The sequence below is a fragment of the Peromyscus maniculatus genome, chromosome 12 (assembly GCF_049852395.1).
Source record: "Peromyscus maniculatus bairdii isolate BWxNUB_F1_BW_parent chromosome 12, HU_Pman_BW_mat_3.1, whole genome shotgun sequence".
In the NCBI taxonomy this organism is placed as follows: domain Eukaryota; kingdom Metazoa; phylum Chordata; class Mammalia; order Rodentia; family Cricetidae; genus Peromyscus; species Peromyscus maniculatus.
This window is the reverse complement of record NC_134863.1, coordinates 78,007,668-78,023,956: the sequence shown is the minus strand read 5'-3', so window position 1 is coordinate 78,023,956 and position 16,289 is coordinate 78,007,668. Positions and strand designations below refer to the sequence as shown.

General features: G+C 37.7%; 2 protein-coding genes across 2 annotated transcripts; one reads left to right on the top strand and one right to left on the bottom strand.

The window, feature by feature from the left end:
• Window positions 1-7,836: 7,836 nt before the first annotated feature.
• On the bottom strand, window positions 7,837-8,412 carry LOC102915803 (keratin-associated protein 13-1-like). Its single transcript, XM_006987918.2, has one exon. The coding sequence runs from the start codon at window positions 8,359-8,361 to the stop codon at window positions 7,837-7,839; it is 525 nt and encodes a 174-aa protein (XP_006987980.2). The 5' UTR covers window positions 8,362-8,412.
• A 6,520-nt stretch (window positions 8,413-14,932) lies between these two features.
• On the top strand, window positions 14,933-15,448 carry LOC102926749 (keratin-associated protein 13-3-like). Its single transcript, XM_006987955.1, has one exon. The coding sequence runs from the start codon at window positions 14,933-14,935 to the stop codon at window positions 15,446-15,448; it is 516 nt and encodes a 171-aa protein (XP_006988017.1).
• Window positions 15,449-16,289: the final 841 nt, after the last annotated feature.

The window sequence follows — 16,289 nt, the reverse complement described above, 5'->3', positions numbered from 1 at the left end:
TTTTCTTTAGCAATTTCATTTCTTTATTAAATCCTGCTTTCATATTTGGAATTGAATTTCTCATTTCACCCAGCTATTTGCTTTTTTATTCTCAGAGTATATCTATGTCTTTGTTCAGTTGTTTCAACATAGCTAAAATCATTACTCTGAATTCTGTGTCTGGAATTTTTCCAGGCTTTTCTCATTAGGAAATTGGTAATATTATGTGGGTTTTGCTTCTGCATGGGAACTTAAGCATTTAGAACATTTTGTTGGATACCTTTTTTATTTCCTTTTTTTAAAGAATTTATTATTCATATGAGAGTCTACTAGTGCCTGCACTAATTCAATAAATGCAAGAGAAGTTGAAATAACTCAGTTATTTCATTTAATCACAATAGAACAAATAGGCTAGTTGCCAACAATCATAGAAACTACAGAAAGTATACAAACTGAAGGAGAGTATACAATACACTATTATATGATTCTTGTGATACTGAAGAAATCAATACAAAAAAATTCCTAATATCACATTAAAATGAAAACACAACATGCCAACATCTTTGGAACACAAAGAAGAACATGTTAAAAATAAAATTTATATCACTAAGTGTCTACATCATAATTTTGAACAATTTAAAACTAATAGCTTATGAATATACAGTACATTTTTAGAAACACCAAGAAAAGAACTAAACCAAAATGTAGTATATTGAAAGATAATTAAAATCAGGAAAAATTATGTAGAAAAAAAGAAACAAAACCACAAAATTCAATAAAAACATAAGTTAGTTCTTTAATAAAACAAAGAAAATTAACAGACTTAACTAATCTAAGCAAAATAAAAAGAGAGAACACACAAGTAAATACAATTAGAATTGAAAAAGGAGATATTTCAACAAATACCAGTAAGACTCTAAAACAAACTGAGCACAAAAATATAGGACACAATGCTCTATATTACTGCACTGGAAAATCTAAAAGCTAAAGAATTTATAGGTACACATGACATATCAAAATTAAACCATGAAGAAATAAATGATTTTAAAAGTTATATAACCATCAATGAGATTAAGGCTGTAAAAAAAACTTCCTCAAACAAAAAAGGTACAAGACTAAATAAATTTATCACAGAATTTTACCAGAACAGCAAATAAGTATTAACATGAATATTACTTAAACTGTTTATGAAATGGAAAGGGGCTGAAGGTTACAAAATTCTTTTTATGAAACCAGTTTTACCCTGACATCCTAATCAGAAAAAGTCACAACAATAAACAAGATTACAGACCAATGTGTCTGATGAATGTAGATGAAAATACTCTTAACAAAATACTGGAAAATCAAATTCAATATTATATCAAAAAGATCATGAACAAGTTGGCTTCATTCCAAAAATGTGGGGCTGGTTCAATAAACCTACATCAATAAACATTATTGCACACAATTGCACACAAATGCGGAAATAATATGTGAACATCAATAGATTCAGAAATTGCCTTTGGAATAACAACTTTCCTTTACGATAAACATCATGAAGAAGTTAGAGATGTGGGAGTTGATGTCAACATAATTGAAGCTCACATATGACAAGTTCATAGCCAACATACTTAATGGAAAGAGACAGAGAGCATTCACTAAGGTCAGGAAAAGAGAAAGGTGTGTCCATCCCTTCACTCCCATTCAACATAGTGTTTACAGTCTTACAGTGAAAATAAAATAAAAATAAATAAAATGATTCAACAAAGAAAACAAGAAGTCAGTCTATCCCGATATTCAGGTAATATGATTCTACACATAAGAGACACCCAAGATTCTATAAAAAAGAACCCTTAGAACTAAGAAGTAATTTCAGAAAAGTGGCTAAATAAACAACATGTGCCTATCAATAGCCCTCCTATATACCCATCACAGAACACACTAAAAATGTATCAAGTAACCAATCTTGTTCACAGTAACAGAAATATACTTCATAATCAACATAAATAAGGAAATGAAGGACTCTACAATGAAAACTTTAACACAATAAGAATATAAATTATTTGTCCCTGTGCTTTATCCAACCTTGGTTTACCAAATGAATGGAAACACATGAACTATGAACCAAAGGCTGAGGGGCCCCCAACTGGATCAGGCCCTCTGAATAGGTGAGACAGTTGATTGGCTTGATCTGCATGGGAGGTATTTAGGCAGTGGTACTGGGTCCTGTGTTCATTGCATGAGTTGGCTGTTTGAAACCTGGGGCTTATGCAGGGACACTTGGCTCAGTCTGGGAGGAGGGGACTGGACCTGCCTGGACTGAGTCTACCAGGTCGATCTCAGTCCTCAGGGGAGGTTTTGCCCTGGAGGAGGTGGGAATGGGAGGTGGGCTGGGGGAAAGGGGAGGGGGACAGGAGCGGGGAGAACAAGGGAATCCGTGGCTGATATGTAGACCTGAATGGTATTGTAAAATAAAATAAAAGGGAAAAAGAATATAAATTAAAGAAGACTGTAGAAGATGAAAAGAATTTCCATGCACATGGATTAGAAACAACCAACCATCTTGTGAAAATGGCATTCCTTCCAAAATTAATCTACAAATTCAATGAAATCATAACCAAAATTCTAGCTCCATTCTTTATAGATATAGACAAATCAATATGAAAATTTATGCAGAGATATAACTAAGAAAAGCCAAAGTAACTTTGAGCAAAAAAGATGTATCAGCATACTCAATTTCAAATTATACCATCAAGGCATAACATTAAAAACAGCCTGACATTGGCATAAAAAACTACAAAGATTAATAAAAAAATGAAAAAGAGTAGAAGATACAATTTGTAATGTAAACAAATACAGCCACCTGAGTTTTACAGAAGCAACAATACATTGGAGCAAAGTCAGCATCTTCAACAAGTGGTGCTTGAAATCCAGCACTTCGACTTGCAGAAGAATGTAAACAGAACCCTCTACCTCACCCTGCACAAAATCTAACTTCCAATGGATGAAGAACTCCAGCATATGGCCTGACTCTGAAACTGTTGGATAAAGTAGGGAGTGGGTTTTAAACTTACATGTACAGGTATGGACTTTCAGAACTCTCAAAACAAGAAATACACATGGCTAGCTAAAACTTAAACATCAACAACAACAACTGTTCAATACAGATAACAATCAGGAAAATACAGCTTTGAATCACTTTAAGATTCTATCTTACCCCATTCAGAATTGGTAGGATCAAGAATACAAATGACCATGAATGTACTCTTGTGGATGTATTGAAAGGAAACCATTATACACTGATGGTGGTAGTGTCAACTTATACAATCATTGTGGGAATTGGTCAGGAGATTTCTGTAGCAGGAATCTTAACAGGTCTTATTAATAAAAACAAACCCAGGGCCAGGTATTGGGGTCAACGCTGGAAGATCCGAGAAGCAGAACAAGCCACAGCTAACCTCACCTTGCCAGTTCCTCAGCTGATCCTGTTTCCTCAGACTGGAAGCCCCTGAGTCCTTATCCAGAATGAATCTCAGCTGAACTGTTGCTAAAAGCCAAAAGCTTAACCAGCTCTTGTTCCTGGTCCTCACGCCTTATATACCTTTCTACTTTCCACCATCACTCTCTGGGATTAAAAGCTCACTTCCTGGGATTAAAGGTGTGAATCACCATGCCTGGCTGTTTCCAGTGTGGCCTTGAACTCACAGAGATCCAGATGGATCTCTGTTGCCAGAAGGCTAGGATTAAAGGTGTGAGTGCCACCATTTTCTGGCCTCTATGTCTGTTTAGTGGCTGTTCTGTTCTCTGACCCCAGATAAGTTTATTAGGATGTACAATATTTTGGGGAACACAATATCACCACAGATTTCTCAAAAACTAGAAACAGAAGTAAAAAAAAACCTAGCTACAATCATTTCTGGGCATATAGTCAAGAGAATATCCTACAACAGAGATACTTGTACATCCCTATTCCTCCTGGTTCCATTCACAACTTGTAGGAAATCCAATCAAACAAGATGTATATCAAATGATGGGTAAAAATACGGTACTTACACACAGTGGGATGTTAGTCAGCTGTAATTAGAATGAAACCATAAAATGTTGTCCTTCTTTAAAACTGTTGCTGCCTTTTAAGCCATGGCTGTCCTGATCAGCAACTGCAATTCCATTGCTACCAGCAGTGGTTTGGCTGCAAAGGCTGCAACCTGAGGGGATTCTGTTTCCTCAGGCACTGACTCTTTCAAAGTTAGGAAGGGAATTTATCTTAATCTCTGTCCCTCTAAACAACTCAAGATTCAAAGGTTGAGGTGGAATTCTGCTCCTCAGAGAGGCTGAATAGCAAGTTGCTCACCTCCTTTCCTGGCTTGCATCTCCCCAAAAGTCCTCTTGCTTCCCCTTGCCCCTCCTTAAAAACTCTTCTCCACCTGGCTCCTCCCTACCACTTCCTGTCAGCTAGTTGCTGACTCAGCCTCCTGACCTCAGGTGAATTTTATTTATCAAACAAAGGTAACATGTCTTTGCATCACTAAACAAAGTTTCAGAGCATAAACAAAAGTAACACACATTAAAATGATATTCTATGACAATAAAACATGTGGGTAAGTGGAAGGAAATAGGAACAAATCATATTGGGTGAGATCTCTCTGCCACAAAATTATAATTCCCCTATGCTATCTCACTGATGGAGTCTAGCTTTGAAAATACTGTTTTCTATATTTAACCTAAAGAATACATGGAAGCCAAGATAGTAGAAAGGGGCCACTGGGGTGAATAGCTTAAGTTGGCATAGATAATACAAATAGAGCAGGGGAATATCAAAAGTGGCAGAGTTCAGGAACAGAGGGGGTGTGGGGGATGAGTAACCATGACTTCAAAATGCTTAACCAAAATGAAAGGTGTGTGAGAAATCTATAGGAAAACCTAAGATCTTCCAACCTTATTAAACAACTCAGTTTGAGGAAATAATAGAACACAGTTCCTGTGTGTTCTCCTAAAGAATAAAAATAGAAGAATTCCTATAAAAGATGGTCATCTATAGTAGTAGGTACAAAGATGTGTTGACAAAGGACTTTGATACACATTTCACTTGTTTTCAATCACTTCATTCACTCATGTCAATAAAATATTTTTACTTATATATTTAGAGAAATAAGAAAGACAAACAACAACCACAAAATACACACACCTCTAAAGGTATGTGATGACCAGCAGTTTTAGAACTGACTAGAAGTTGAACTCATGGGAAGATAAGGCTGAAACAATAAATCTATATATCCTAGACTTGATAAAATAGGATATGGGGAGTAATGGACTCAACTGACCAGAAATTGAACTTATGGGAAAATAGGACTGGAACAATAAATCTGAATGTATCTATCCTGGGCTCAGCACAAACAGGACATAGGGAGTAAAAAAATTATGTCTCTGTAGATCCCCTGAATCCAGTTAGCCATCAGTAACCTCAGGCTTATAGTTCAGCCAGTAACTTCAAAGAACTACTTCACCGGAGCCCCCTCGTCCAATCCCAAGATATGTAACCCTCTGCAGGTAAACCTTTCTTATATAAACCCCTTAAAGTGAGTGCTCAGGGCTGTCCTCCTCCACCCCGGGCTTGCTTTGTTATTAAAAAACCTCTGTGTGCTTGCATCAAATATTGGCTCTGTGGTGGTCTTGCTTGGGGGTCTTGCGACCTGGGCATAACAAATGAAACTCACTGACTATATGTTCCCATGTCATTAGCAAAAGAAAAATATCAACTGAAGATAAAAACAGCCAGTTTCACTTCAGGGTTGCCAAGTGTTTCAAATACATATTTAATTCCAGCAATTTGATTTCACAATCAAACCAAGGAACCCTAATAAAGCTCTCCAAAGTTTTTACCACTGTTTCTTCAGTGGTGATAAAAGCCACCAGTACTGATGATGTCATGGTAAATAAAATAAAGTGAGAATCCTGTCAAGAAATACATTTACAATCATGATAGACATAGTAGGTGGGTAGCATTATTTCCAACCAAGTGGCAACATTCCAGCAAAATGGGAAAATAGAAATTTAATTATATGTATATGTTCCATATATATACATGCATATATATGTATGAATGTATGTATGTATATATATGTATGTATATATTCCGTGTGTATGTGTGTGTGTGTGTGCGCGTGTATGTATGTGTGTGTCCCAAATAATGTTGGCAATCAAAGTTTTCCCTAGCTATTGAATCATTGCCTTCGCCACTTTCTGTTGCATCCTTGTATTTTTGGTCATTCTTTTTTTTTTTTTTATAGAGGCTGCGTATATAACAGTGTATGCCATGGCCTATGTGCGATCATCTGTGATAGCATGCTCCATAGATCAAGGTAATACTAGAGAAAGATTTCTCATTGAACCATTAGATGTGTGAGAAAAAAAAAAGATTTTGTATTTCAGACGGGAGGGAAATAAAGTACAAAATGGGTCTGAAGTTTGTCAAAGTTTTTAGATCAAATCCTGGTATAATTTCTTGAGCTTGCAAAAATATGTATGCAACCCTAGAGCCAAAAGTCTCTGGAGCTTCTGTTATTCCGGAAATCACTTCACATGGACTGATTTACTCTATTACACCTATCTCACTAGCTTCATTGGTTTTGTTTGTTTTTATTTGCATTTATTATGGATACATAATACAATATAAACAATACCTGTTTATATCAAATTTTATAAGTAAGGGTCTGCTGTCATTTCTCCCTATAACAGTTATGAGAATCCAGGAAATTATGAACATTAATCAATAAAAGATAAGGTAAGGGAAAAAAATGTCCTTCCTTGTATCATGTATCAGACACAGCAGTAGACAATTCCAAGCATCTTTACAAATGGCCCAAATGATTCCAGAATATTGCATTCTGGTGGGTCATTAAAAAATGAATATTTTGAGTGATTTTTTGCCTTTTTGCCTCCTTGAATGCCCATAATATATGTAATCTTAAATCTTTAAGATATTATGACATGTGAATTGCACCCAACTCTTTTTGAGACACAGGGTAAGCCTAGTAAATTAAACCTCTTCATAGAAACATTGTTTTTCCCTTTAGTTGATTGGAGTTGAGTCTGAGATGTGGTAGGAGGCTCTTAGCACTTCCTGAACCAAGGTTATTGCCATTGTCCTTACTTGGATGAGGTGCAGGGGTCGTTAGCCAACCATGGGAGGCAGGAAGACTAGCATGTACACCAATGCATAAATGTCAGTCTGTCCTGAGAGTTGTTCAAAGCGACTTTCTCCTGATGGAAAATCTACATTCAAATACTAGACTTAATATTTTGCTTATGTACAGACTTCACCTTGTAAATTATGTAACATCTTATTCTTGGTGTTTGCATTTCTGGTTCACATTCTAATTGCTTTGTTTTCTTGGCTTATCAGAAATTCATGTACTTGAATCTCAGGCAATTCACACTCTAGTTGAGCCCTGTTGTTTGACAGTCTTCCTAGAATGGACAACTGCCAAATAAAGAAGAGCAAAGTGCTGCAAAATTGTGTGTCCCCAAATTCAACTGGACAGTCATACCAATCCTTCTAAGTCTTCCAAATCAAAAGAACAAAATCTATGAGTGGAGTAATAATAACGTGAACAATACATGAAGATATCAGATTGCACAAATTTATTAGATGAAAATTTTCATTTTCCAAATGTTCTTGGATAGAAAGCAAATAGCATCTGTGTATATCAATAGTACAGAGAGTAAGGAATAATTTCGAGTGACCCACTGATCTCAAAATCTTCTGGAATCTGGAGAAGAAAGAAGCTGTTAATGGAAAGATGATATGATATCAGTAGGACTTAAGCAGGAAAACAGCAGCTTTAGAGCATAGACTTTGACATAGGAGAACATGAAGAATTAACAGCTGATTCCATAGAGGCCTGATCCACAGATTGGTCTGAAACAAGGTTGACAGGAACGAGAGACCAAGTAACTTGGGTAGCAATATCTGTACCCATAAGCCAGGGAAGGGAAACCAGAGACTCCACAATTCAGAGATCTGAAGCCACTGGTTCCACAACCCACTGAATAGCAGCTTCTAGATCCATAGCCCAGGGAACGGCAGCTCCTGGACCCAAAGCCCAGAGACCCAGCATATGTTCCCTGGCAGGGACTGCAAGGTGTGGAGCTCCTGGGGTAGTAGCAGGCTGTCTGGCAGGGGCTGGACACCACACAGGACCTCTGGCAGCTGATGGGCTCAATGCAGGTCTCCTGACAGCTGGTGTTCAGAGAGGATCCCAGCTGGCAGGTGCTGGGAGAGCAGCTGGTGGTGGTGTAGACCAGGTTGCTGGGGTAGGAAGAACCACAGGAGGAACGTGAGGAGGGCAGGCAGTGTCCGAGGGAGCGGGAGGAGAAGTTTCCAGAGCAGCAGCTGTAGGCCATGATGAGAGGAGATGTGAGCTCAGCTGGATGTACCTGGGAGGATTCTGAGTTTGAATGTCATGCTGTGGAGAGCTGGGTTTATATACTCTCAGCAACAGGTGTGGTACCCAACAGTCTCACCCTTGATGCATCTGTGTGCTTCCTGGTTTACAAATGTGGAACAGTAATCTCTGTAATTGTAGTTGCATTTGAATAGTTTTCTGCACAGTATATTTATGGGCGTTGTAATTTTGTTATAGTTAAGACAGTGACCTATTGCTATGTCAGAGCTGCCATGAGTGACTGTGTTACACTGATGCTTATTCCATCATGTCTAGGAAAATCCCTCCTTTTCCTCTTGACATAATTTTTATGTGTTTTGTCAGAAGGTGAAAGAAAACACTTTTATTTATATGGTATTGAATGCTAGTAATATGCATCTTCTATTTTTTTAATGAACTGAGTGTTATTTTGAGTATTCTATGGAACCTATCAAAGATTAACCTTACCTATTGCCATTGATGCTCATTTTCCAAAATTATTCCTTATAGATTACAAAGTTTTACCTGTGTGTTTCACACAAAAGCATGTTAACAATAGAGGCCAAGAAAATCTGAGTAAGATTGAAACTGGGAAAAGGGAGAGCAAGGCAATGGTCAGTGTCATGATCCCCAGGGGCTGAAATGTAAGAGAGTCACAAGTCTCAACCTTTGTGGAATTGAATCTAAGTAGATAAAACACTTTAGAGAAGAGGAGGGAACAAATTTTACATCCAGTGTGTGATATGAGGACTGAGGTCATACTGGATTCTCAACTATGTGTGGCTGACTGGAGGGTTTGATTCTCCCACCGTTAACCACAAGGAGATTTACTCACTATGTTTCTTCCTGCTGTGGTCTGAAATCCAGCCATATTTATGCATGACCTTGTTTGCCATGGTCTGTTCCCAAATAATGGCTAAGGACAGAGAAGGCAAGGGAATTCCTAGTAGGCTCTGATGTCCAACCTTGGCATAGGTTTTTTTCCTACCCCCTTAAGCAAAGATCTTGTATCTTGCACAGGTCAAGGGGACCATTTCTCTTTCTCTTGAGCCCTCAGTTTAAGGGAGAACCTGGTGCAGAAAAATAAAGTCTCTGAATACATCAAATTTTGTTTACAATGGATTATAAAGAAAGCCTATTGTTAGTGGACAGCACAAAATCCAGGCATATGTATTCTTTTGGGTATGTCAAATGGGGCTGACACCGAAAATGACTTAAATTCTGTAATGATTTATTTAAAAGAAACCAGAAGCCTTGTTTTTGAGCCTGTATGCAATCTATATCCAAATCACGTCTGCCAAGTCCATCTTTAGTCCTCTCCTTATTGACTAGACACATTACAATCACTTCTTTTTTACTGTTTCATCGCTGATACCTTGGATTAATATTTACACATTCTTAACTGACTGTCTCCTCAAATATTACCCCTACCTCATTCACCCCTTGTTTCCTAGATCCAGTTATAACTAAGGCATGCATTCTAACTGAGCCCCACAAGCCCCTCACTGTCCTTTCTCTATTTTCAATCAGTTTGGAAATTCCCTTTTCTCAGAATTCAGTTCACTGTGTCTGTAGCTGTCATTAGGATCCTGATGAACCCCATCCATATACTTTTTTCAAATTAGTTACTTAATTTTTAACTGTTGAGTTAAATTCAGTTGCATTATTTTTATTTTCCCATCAAATTTCTCAATCATACCTTTTGTTCTCAGGTATAATTATTTCTTGAACACAAAATGTTCCTGTTTCATATTGTCAGATTCCTCGCGTAGGTGTAGTCCGGTGTCACTGAATAATGGGTGTGAGTTTGGGAAAATGTGCTGTTCGCAAGTTTCATAACTTCCAATGTCAGGGTGTATTTAAACAAATATGGCTGCTTGATCACTAAGTAACATAATCCTAAGGGTCTCCATCATCGATGCAGTGCACTGCTGACTGAATCCGTGCTGTGTGACACACGACTGCTTTTTAATGTTTCCTTCTGCCTTACATGAATCCTAGGATTCACAATCTAACTTCCACCACTCTCTTGTGTTTCAGGCTTCTTACATTTCTTCCATGCTCTGAGAAATAACAGACATTTCAGGTGGAAAGAGATTTGTGTCCTCCTCTAGAGATAGTTAATTTTCATTCTGCCTGGCTGCTAGAATAAAGGCTCCCATAGTCTAGATCATTTAAATCTAATCAAGAACTGATGCAATTTATACTTCGGTTTCTGTCCTTGTGTCCTTATAAGGATCTTCCCGTTAGAAATTGAATTTTGCCTGTCAGAATTGGCTTTCTAAGAACTGGAATATTTCCCAGGGCCCTAAGTTCTTGAAAGGCCCAGAATCCCAAATTTGTTCTGTAGTCTTGTAAATCTGTAGAAATTTCTTATCACCTGAATCACAACTGCCTAAATCAGGACATGACTTTAAGGGCATCACAGCTCCAGGTTAAACAGATCAGTTCCAGCTCATGTAAGATCTCTATGATTCTGCAATTTTTTGATATGTCCCCGATTAGATGTGTGTGTTTGTGTGGGTATGCATTCACACATCTACATATACATAGGCATATATATGCACCCATATTTGTATGTTTTTCTCTATTTTTTTCTGTTTTTCCTGGGGAAATTAATTAGTATTTTAAGCAATCTGCAACTGATAACTTTATAGAACTTTTGTATATTTATTTATATTCACATGACATAGAAATGATTCTCATGAGGGTGCCAATCTCAGATCCACCACCTTAAGGTGATGACCTCACCCGTTAAGCTTGGACAGGTTTAGATGCTATTGTTATGAGCGTCTAGCTTGTCTGTCTAACACCATCACCCTGATGCCACATACCTCTGCTTTCCACAGAGATACAAAAAGCTCTGACTTCACATGTTTTCACATTGTTCTGTTTCCTTGTCAATCTATTGTATCCTTCCATCCTTCTTTATTTCTTTCCATTTTTCTTGTAGTTGTGAATTTCAAAGTAACATCTCACCTCCTTCACACATAAAGCATCTTTTAGCACCATGAGAGATCTTGGGTACACACTGAAAACTGACTACCAAAAGCTCTATATAATTCTTCAGAATGACTTTTACATTCATGAAAGTATGCTGAACCCCTGTGAAAAAGAATTGAGCTCGTGTGCTGACAGTTGCTTCATTTCTTCTATTTCCATATTTCCCTATGTAGAATCACCTCTGAAACAGTATTATTGTAATCTATGTTTTTTTTTTAAGCTTTATGTTTTGGGGGCAGGTGTTTGCCCAAATATCTGTGCACCATGTATATGCCTGGTACACTCAGAGGGTCAGATGATGATGTTGTGAATTGATGGAAGTGTAGTTACAGACAGTTGTAAGCAACCATATGTGTCTTGAGAATTGAACCCTGTCCTTTGGAAGAGCAGCAAGTGTCCTAAACCATGACCTATCTCTCTGGCCCTGGAATTTCTGCCTTCAACTAACTTTAGAACAAATTTATAAGAAAGTACAGGTTTTTTTAAGATTAATTTTTATTTTAGTTCTTGTGTACACATGTGTGACAGTATGTGCATATGCATGTGCATGTGGGTAGCCCTGCAGGCTAGAAGAGGGAGTTAGATACCCTGGAGCTAGAGCTATTGGTGGTTGTGAGCTGCCTGACATGGGTGCTAGGAATCAAACTGATTCTCTGGAAGAGTAACAAGTGCTCTTAACTTATGAGCTGTCTATTCAGCCCAAAGGATTTATTTTTTTTTATTTTTTTTTATTTTTTTTTGGTTTTTCGAGACAGGGTTTCTCTGTGTAGCTTTGCGCCTTTCCTGGGACTCACTTGGTAGCCCAGGCTGGCCTCGAACTCACAGAGATCCACCTGGCTCTGCCTCCCGAGTGCTGGGATTAAAGGCGTGCGCCACCACCGCCCGGCCAAAGGATTTATTAATATGTTTATTAGACATCAAGCAGTATGTCTCTGATCTCATATAAATTTTTTGAAGTGATCTCTTGAGAGAAATGTTAAGAATTTATTAAAGGGAGAAGTGTGCTTCAGGATGACATGTAGGAGTACTTGTGTCATGAATGTGTTTTTGATCACATGTGGTCAAATGCTCTTTGAATTAGAGAGTTCTAACTTGGTGATATATGATGAAAAGAATACATTCTTTGGCTCTTAATACTGTTACTATGAAATCTCAATACAGGAGATATTAGTTTTTGTTTATGTAGATTCTAATCTAAATCATTTTCAAAATCAAGATCCTGGGATTGTGAGTGACAGATTCATTGACATTTTAAAGAGAAGAGATTGTAGGTAGCTCTGAAGTTATCACTTTCTATGTGGATGAGATTCTTTGGAAATATCCCCAACATCAAAAGACACCTTTTCATCATCTACTGATGAGACTACACAATCAAATGTCAGAAGTTTTTGCATGAGTAGCCTCCTGAGTCTTACATTTTATGTGAATTATCCCAGTTTTTTCATTACTATGAAAAATTAGATAAAAATAATCATAGAGAGCTGTACAGATGAAAAAGTACAATCTCAGATGAATTTAGTTCAAAGGTAGAGCTTTTCAAAAAACTTTAAACATTATCTCAACTCATGAGGAAAAAATTTTAGATCTATAGGGACAAAAACAGGATAGACTATTCACATTAACTAGCTTACAGAAGGGTTCTTGAATAGAAAGCAGGGTACCTGAAAAAGAACTCACTGTATTATTTCTTGCCTTATAGAATTACTGTTTGTATTTAAAACCTATTTGTTCTCAAGAAAACTTAGAGTTATTTGTGAAACAGCAACAAAAACCTAAATAGGAAAGAATACTTTCCTTATTATCTTATTGATAGGTTCTTCATCTTGAAGCAAAAAATAACAAAATATGAATTTTGTTCTTGAAGAACAGAAATAAAAAAAGGAATAGCTAAAAACTTTGTATCCTCACATCTTCCCTCCTTGATTTTTATAAAGTCTACATTACCATTACAGTACTTTCCCTATTACTACACATTTGACTTTTATGAGTACTGCAAATAGGCTCTATTGTATTAGAAAAAAGTGAAAAATTTACTGTAAATTATAGTAGTACATCCCCACTCTATCTGAATATCATTTCAGATAGATAGTTTAGTATAGAATATTCTATCAATGAGCATAGAAAAAGCTTGGTAAACAATGAGAATTTAATAAGTCTATTAAACATATTTTCAACTTTAAGTCTGTAGTTTGTTAGGAAAGAACAAACTGGAAAATAAAAATAAAAGAAGCAGAGATGAAAATAGACAACCAAGTAAAATTTAAGCATGGAACAAAAAGATAAATGGAGGTAGGAGGGAAGGAAGAACAGATGGAAAGAGAGAAAATGAAAGAAGAGAAGAAGAAAAGGAAGAGGAAGATGAAGAAAGGAAGGAAGGAAAAAAGAAGAGAAGGAGAAGGGAACTTTACATATTTCTATACTTCATACTTAGGTATTCAAGTGTGGACAGGTACAAGGATACGGCACTGACATAAAGCCACAGGCTACCCAATACCATGAGAAGCAGAAGCATGCTGCAATGGTTAGAACCTCAATGATTATGAATGCAGATGATAAAAGGAGAATAAGAGAAGTTTAATTTGCGAAAAATGATTCTTCAGGTATTGAAACTAGACAAACCTCAGTGTAAGAGTGCTGTAGGACAAGTGATACACATCTTCAGTCTCGGCACTGAGGAGAAAAGGGCAGGGACATCACTTGTTCCAAGACAGCCTGGACAACATTGCAAAATCTTCTTTTTAAAAATACAAACAAAACAACAAAACACAACTAAAGAGTCCAATGGAAATATTGTGAAGTCCCTCCCTATTTCTTCATTTTTAGTCTTATATTCCTCCCTTCATTAAACAAGTGGGACTGTTTCAGCTGAGACACACCACTTGCCTGTAAATACACAGCCCTGCCCCCAGTCTCTAGCTACCCTTCTTAGTATGCTGCTTTTATCCATTTTGAATCTGTCCTTCTTTAATTTAATACACAATGTGTAACTATAATCCATAGTATAATTGTGTTCTGTTACCACAACACTAAACTACCATAAGGTAGTTTGGCAGAATGGTAATGGAGGTTGACAAGATGGAGCATTCTTGTGGATGCTCCCATCCATATCAAAATAGATCCAGTATCCAGATAAACAACATTATGTCCTTCTCTAGTTTCAGGGAAGAAACATTCACTAGCAGAGGCAGGAGTGTGCAACCAAATACAGGCAGGTAGCGCATAGTAGAGGAATGGGAAGGGCTTCTATAGCTGTCATGAGGCAGGCATTAATATAAAATAGTCATAGCATTTTGTAGATAGGAGTAGCTCTTTGGCCTTTGTTACAAAACTCATAAATATACTGTGCAGAAAACTATGCAAATGCAACTACAATTACAGAGATTACTGTTCCACATTTGTAAACCAGGAAGCACACAGATGCATCAAGGGTGAGACTGTTGGGTACCACACCTGTTGCTGAGAGTATATAAACCCAGCTCTCCACAGCATGACATTCAAACTCAGAATCCTTCCAGGTACATCCAGCTGAGCTCACATCTCCTCTCAACATGGCCTACAGCTGCTGCTCTGGAAACTTCTCCTCCCGCTCCCTCGGGCACTGCCTGCCCTCCTCACGTTCCTCCTGTGGTTCTTCCTACCCCAGCAACCTGGTCTACACCACTACCAGCTGCTCTCCTAGCACCTGCCAGCTGGGATCCTCTCTGAACACCGGCTGTCAGGAGACCTGCATTGAGCCCATCAGCTGCCAGAGGTCCTGTGTGGTGTCCAGCCCCTGCCAGAAGCCCTGCTACTACCCCAGGAGCTCCACACCTTGCAGTCCCTGCCAGGGGACATATGCTGGGTCTCTGGGCTTTGGGTCCAGGAGCTGCTGTTCCCTGGGCTATGGATCTAGGAGCTGCTACTCAGGGGGCTGTGGATCCAGTGGCTTCAGACCTCTGAATTACAGAGTCCATAGCTTTCCTACCAGATATTATAGATCCACTGTCTGTAGCCCACTCTCTTTCCCTTCTAGGGGTTTCTATTCATCTTGTTACCAACCATTCTCTGTATCTGGCTTCTGTTGACTAGTCTGTTGATTTTCCAATGCCAATACTGAATGCAGATTCTGTAGCAAAATTGTCTTTTCATTTTATCCTTGACAAGTATTGAAATTTTCTTGATTTCCTGCTGCCTTTTTCTTTTCTAACACTCGGATTTGGCTCTGACCAACTGAAAGACTAAGGAAAAGTACAACTACATTGCTGATAAAATCGATAATTTTTCACTTCTCCAAAAATTACTCAGTGGAATCATTTTATCTTAATAAATCTTTCTTCCTGTTGCACAATTATGAGTTTAATGTTATTATTTACATCTAATGCATTATGGTTTGGATGTATAAATAGTCCCTAGGGGCTTATCTTTTCTCCACTTGATCTCACACTAAGGCTACCATTTAGGAAGTTTGTGGAACCTTTACAAGGCAAAGTCTAACTGAAAGAATGGGATCTCTTGGGGGAAGACCTTGAGGTTTCTTGCCCTATCTGGCTTCCTGTTCTGTGTATTTCCCTAGATCACCAAGATGTGAGCATGTATCCTCACATGGCTGCTGCTGTGATGTTTTCCTGTGGTGAAATGGATCTTCAAATCATAGGCCAAAATAAATCGTTACTTAATGTGTTGTTTTTTAAAAAAATCAGACATTTGGTTTAGGCATAACAAAAAATATACAATGCCTGAATTATCATTGATTGTAATTACTTTGTGGTATTAGCTTTGGAAAGCTAAGAATGTCACACTAATTTATTTTGTCTCTAGATGTGTTTCCTTCTCAATGCAGATATTCCTGAGCACTCTGAGTTTCTACATGAAGATTATCTCTAACTAAAGACCCAGAGAACTGATTATCCTTGTTAAATGAGTGAC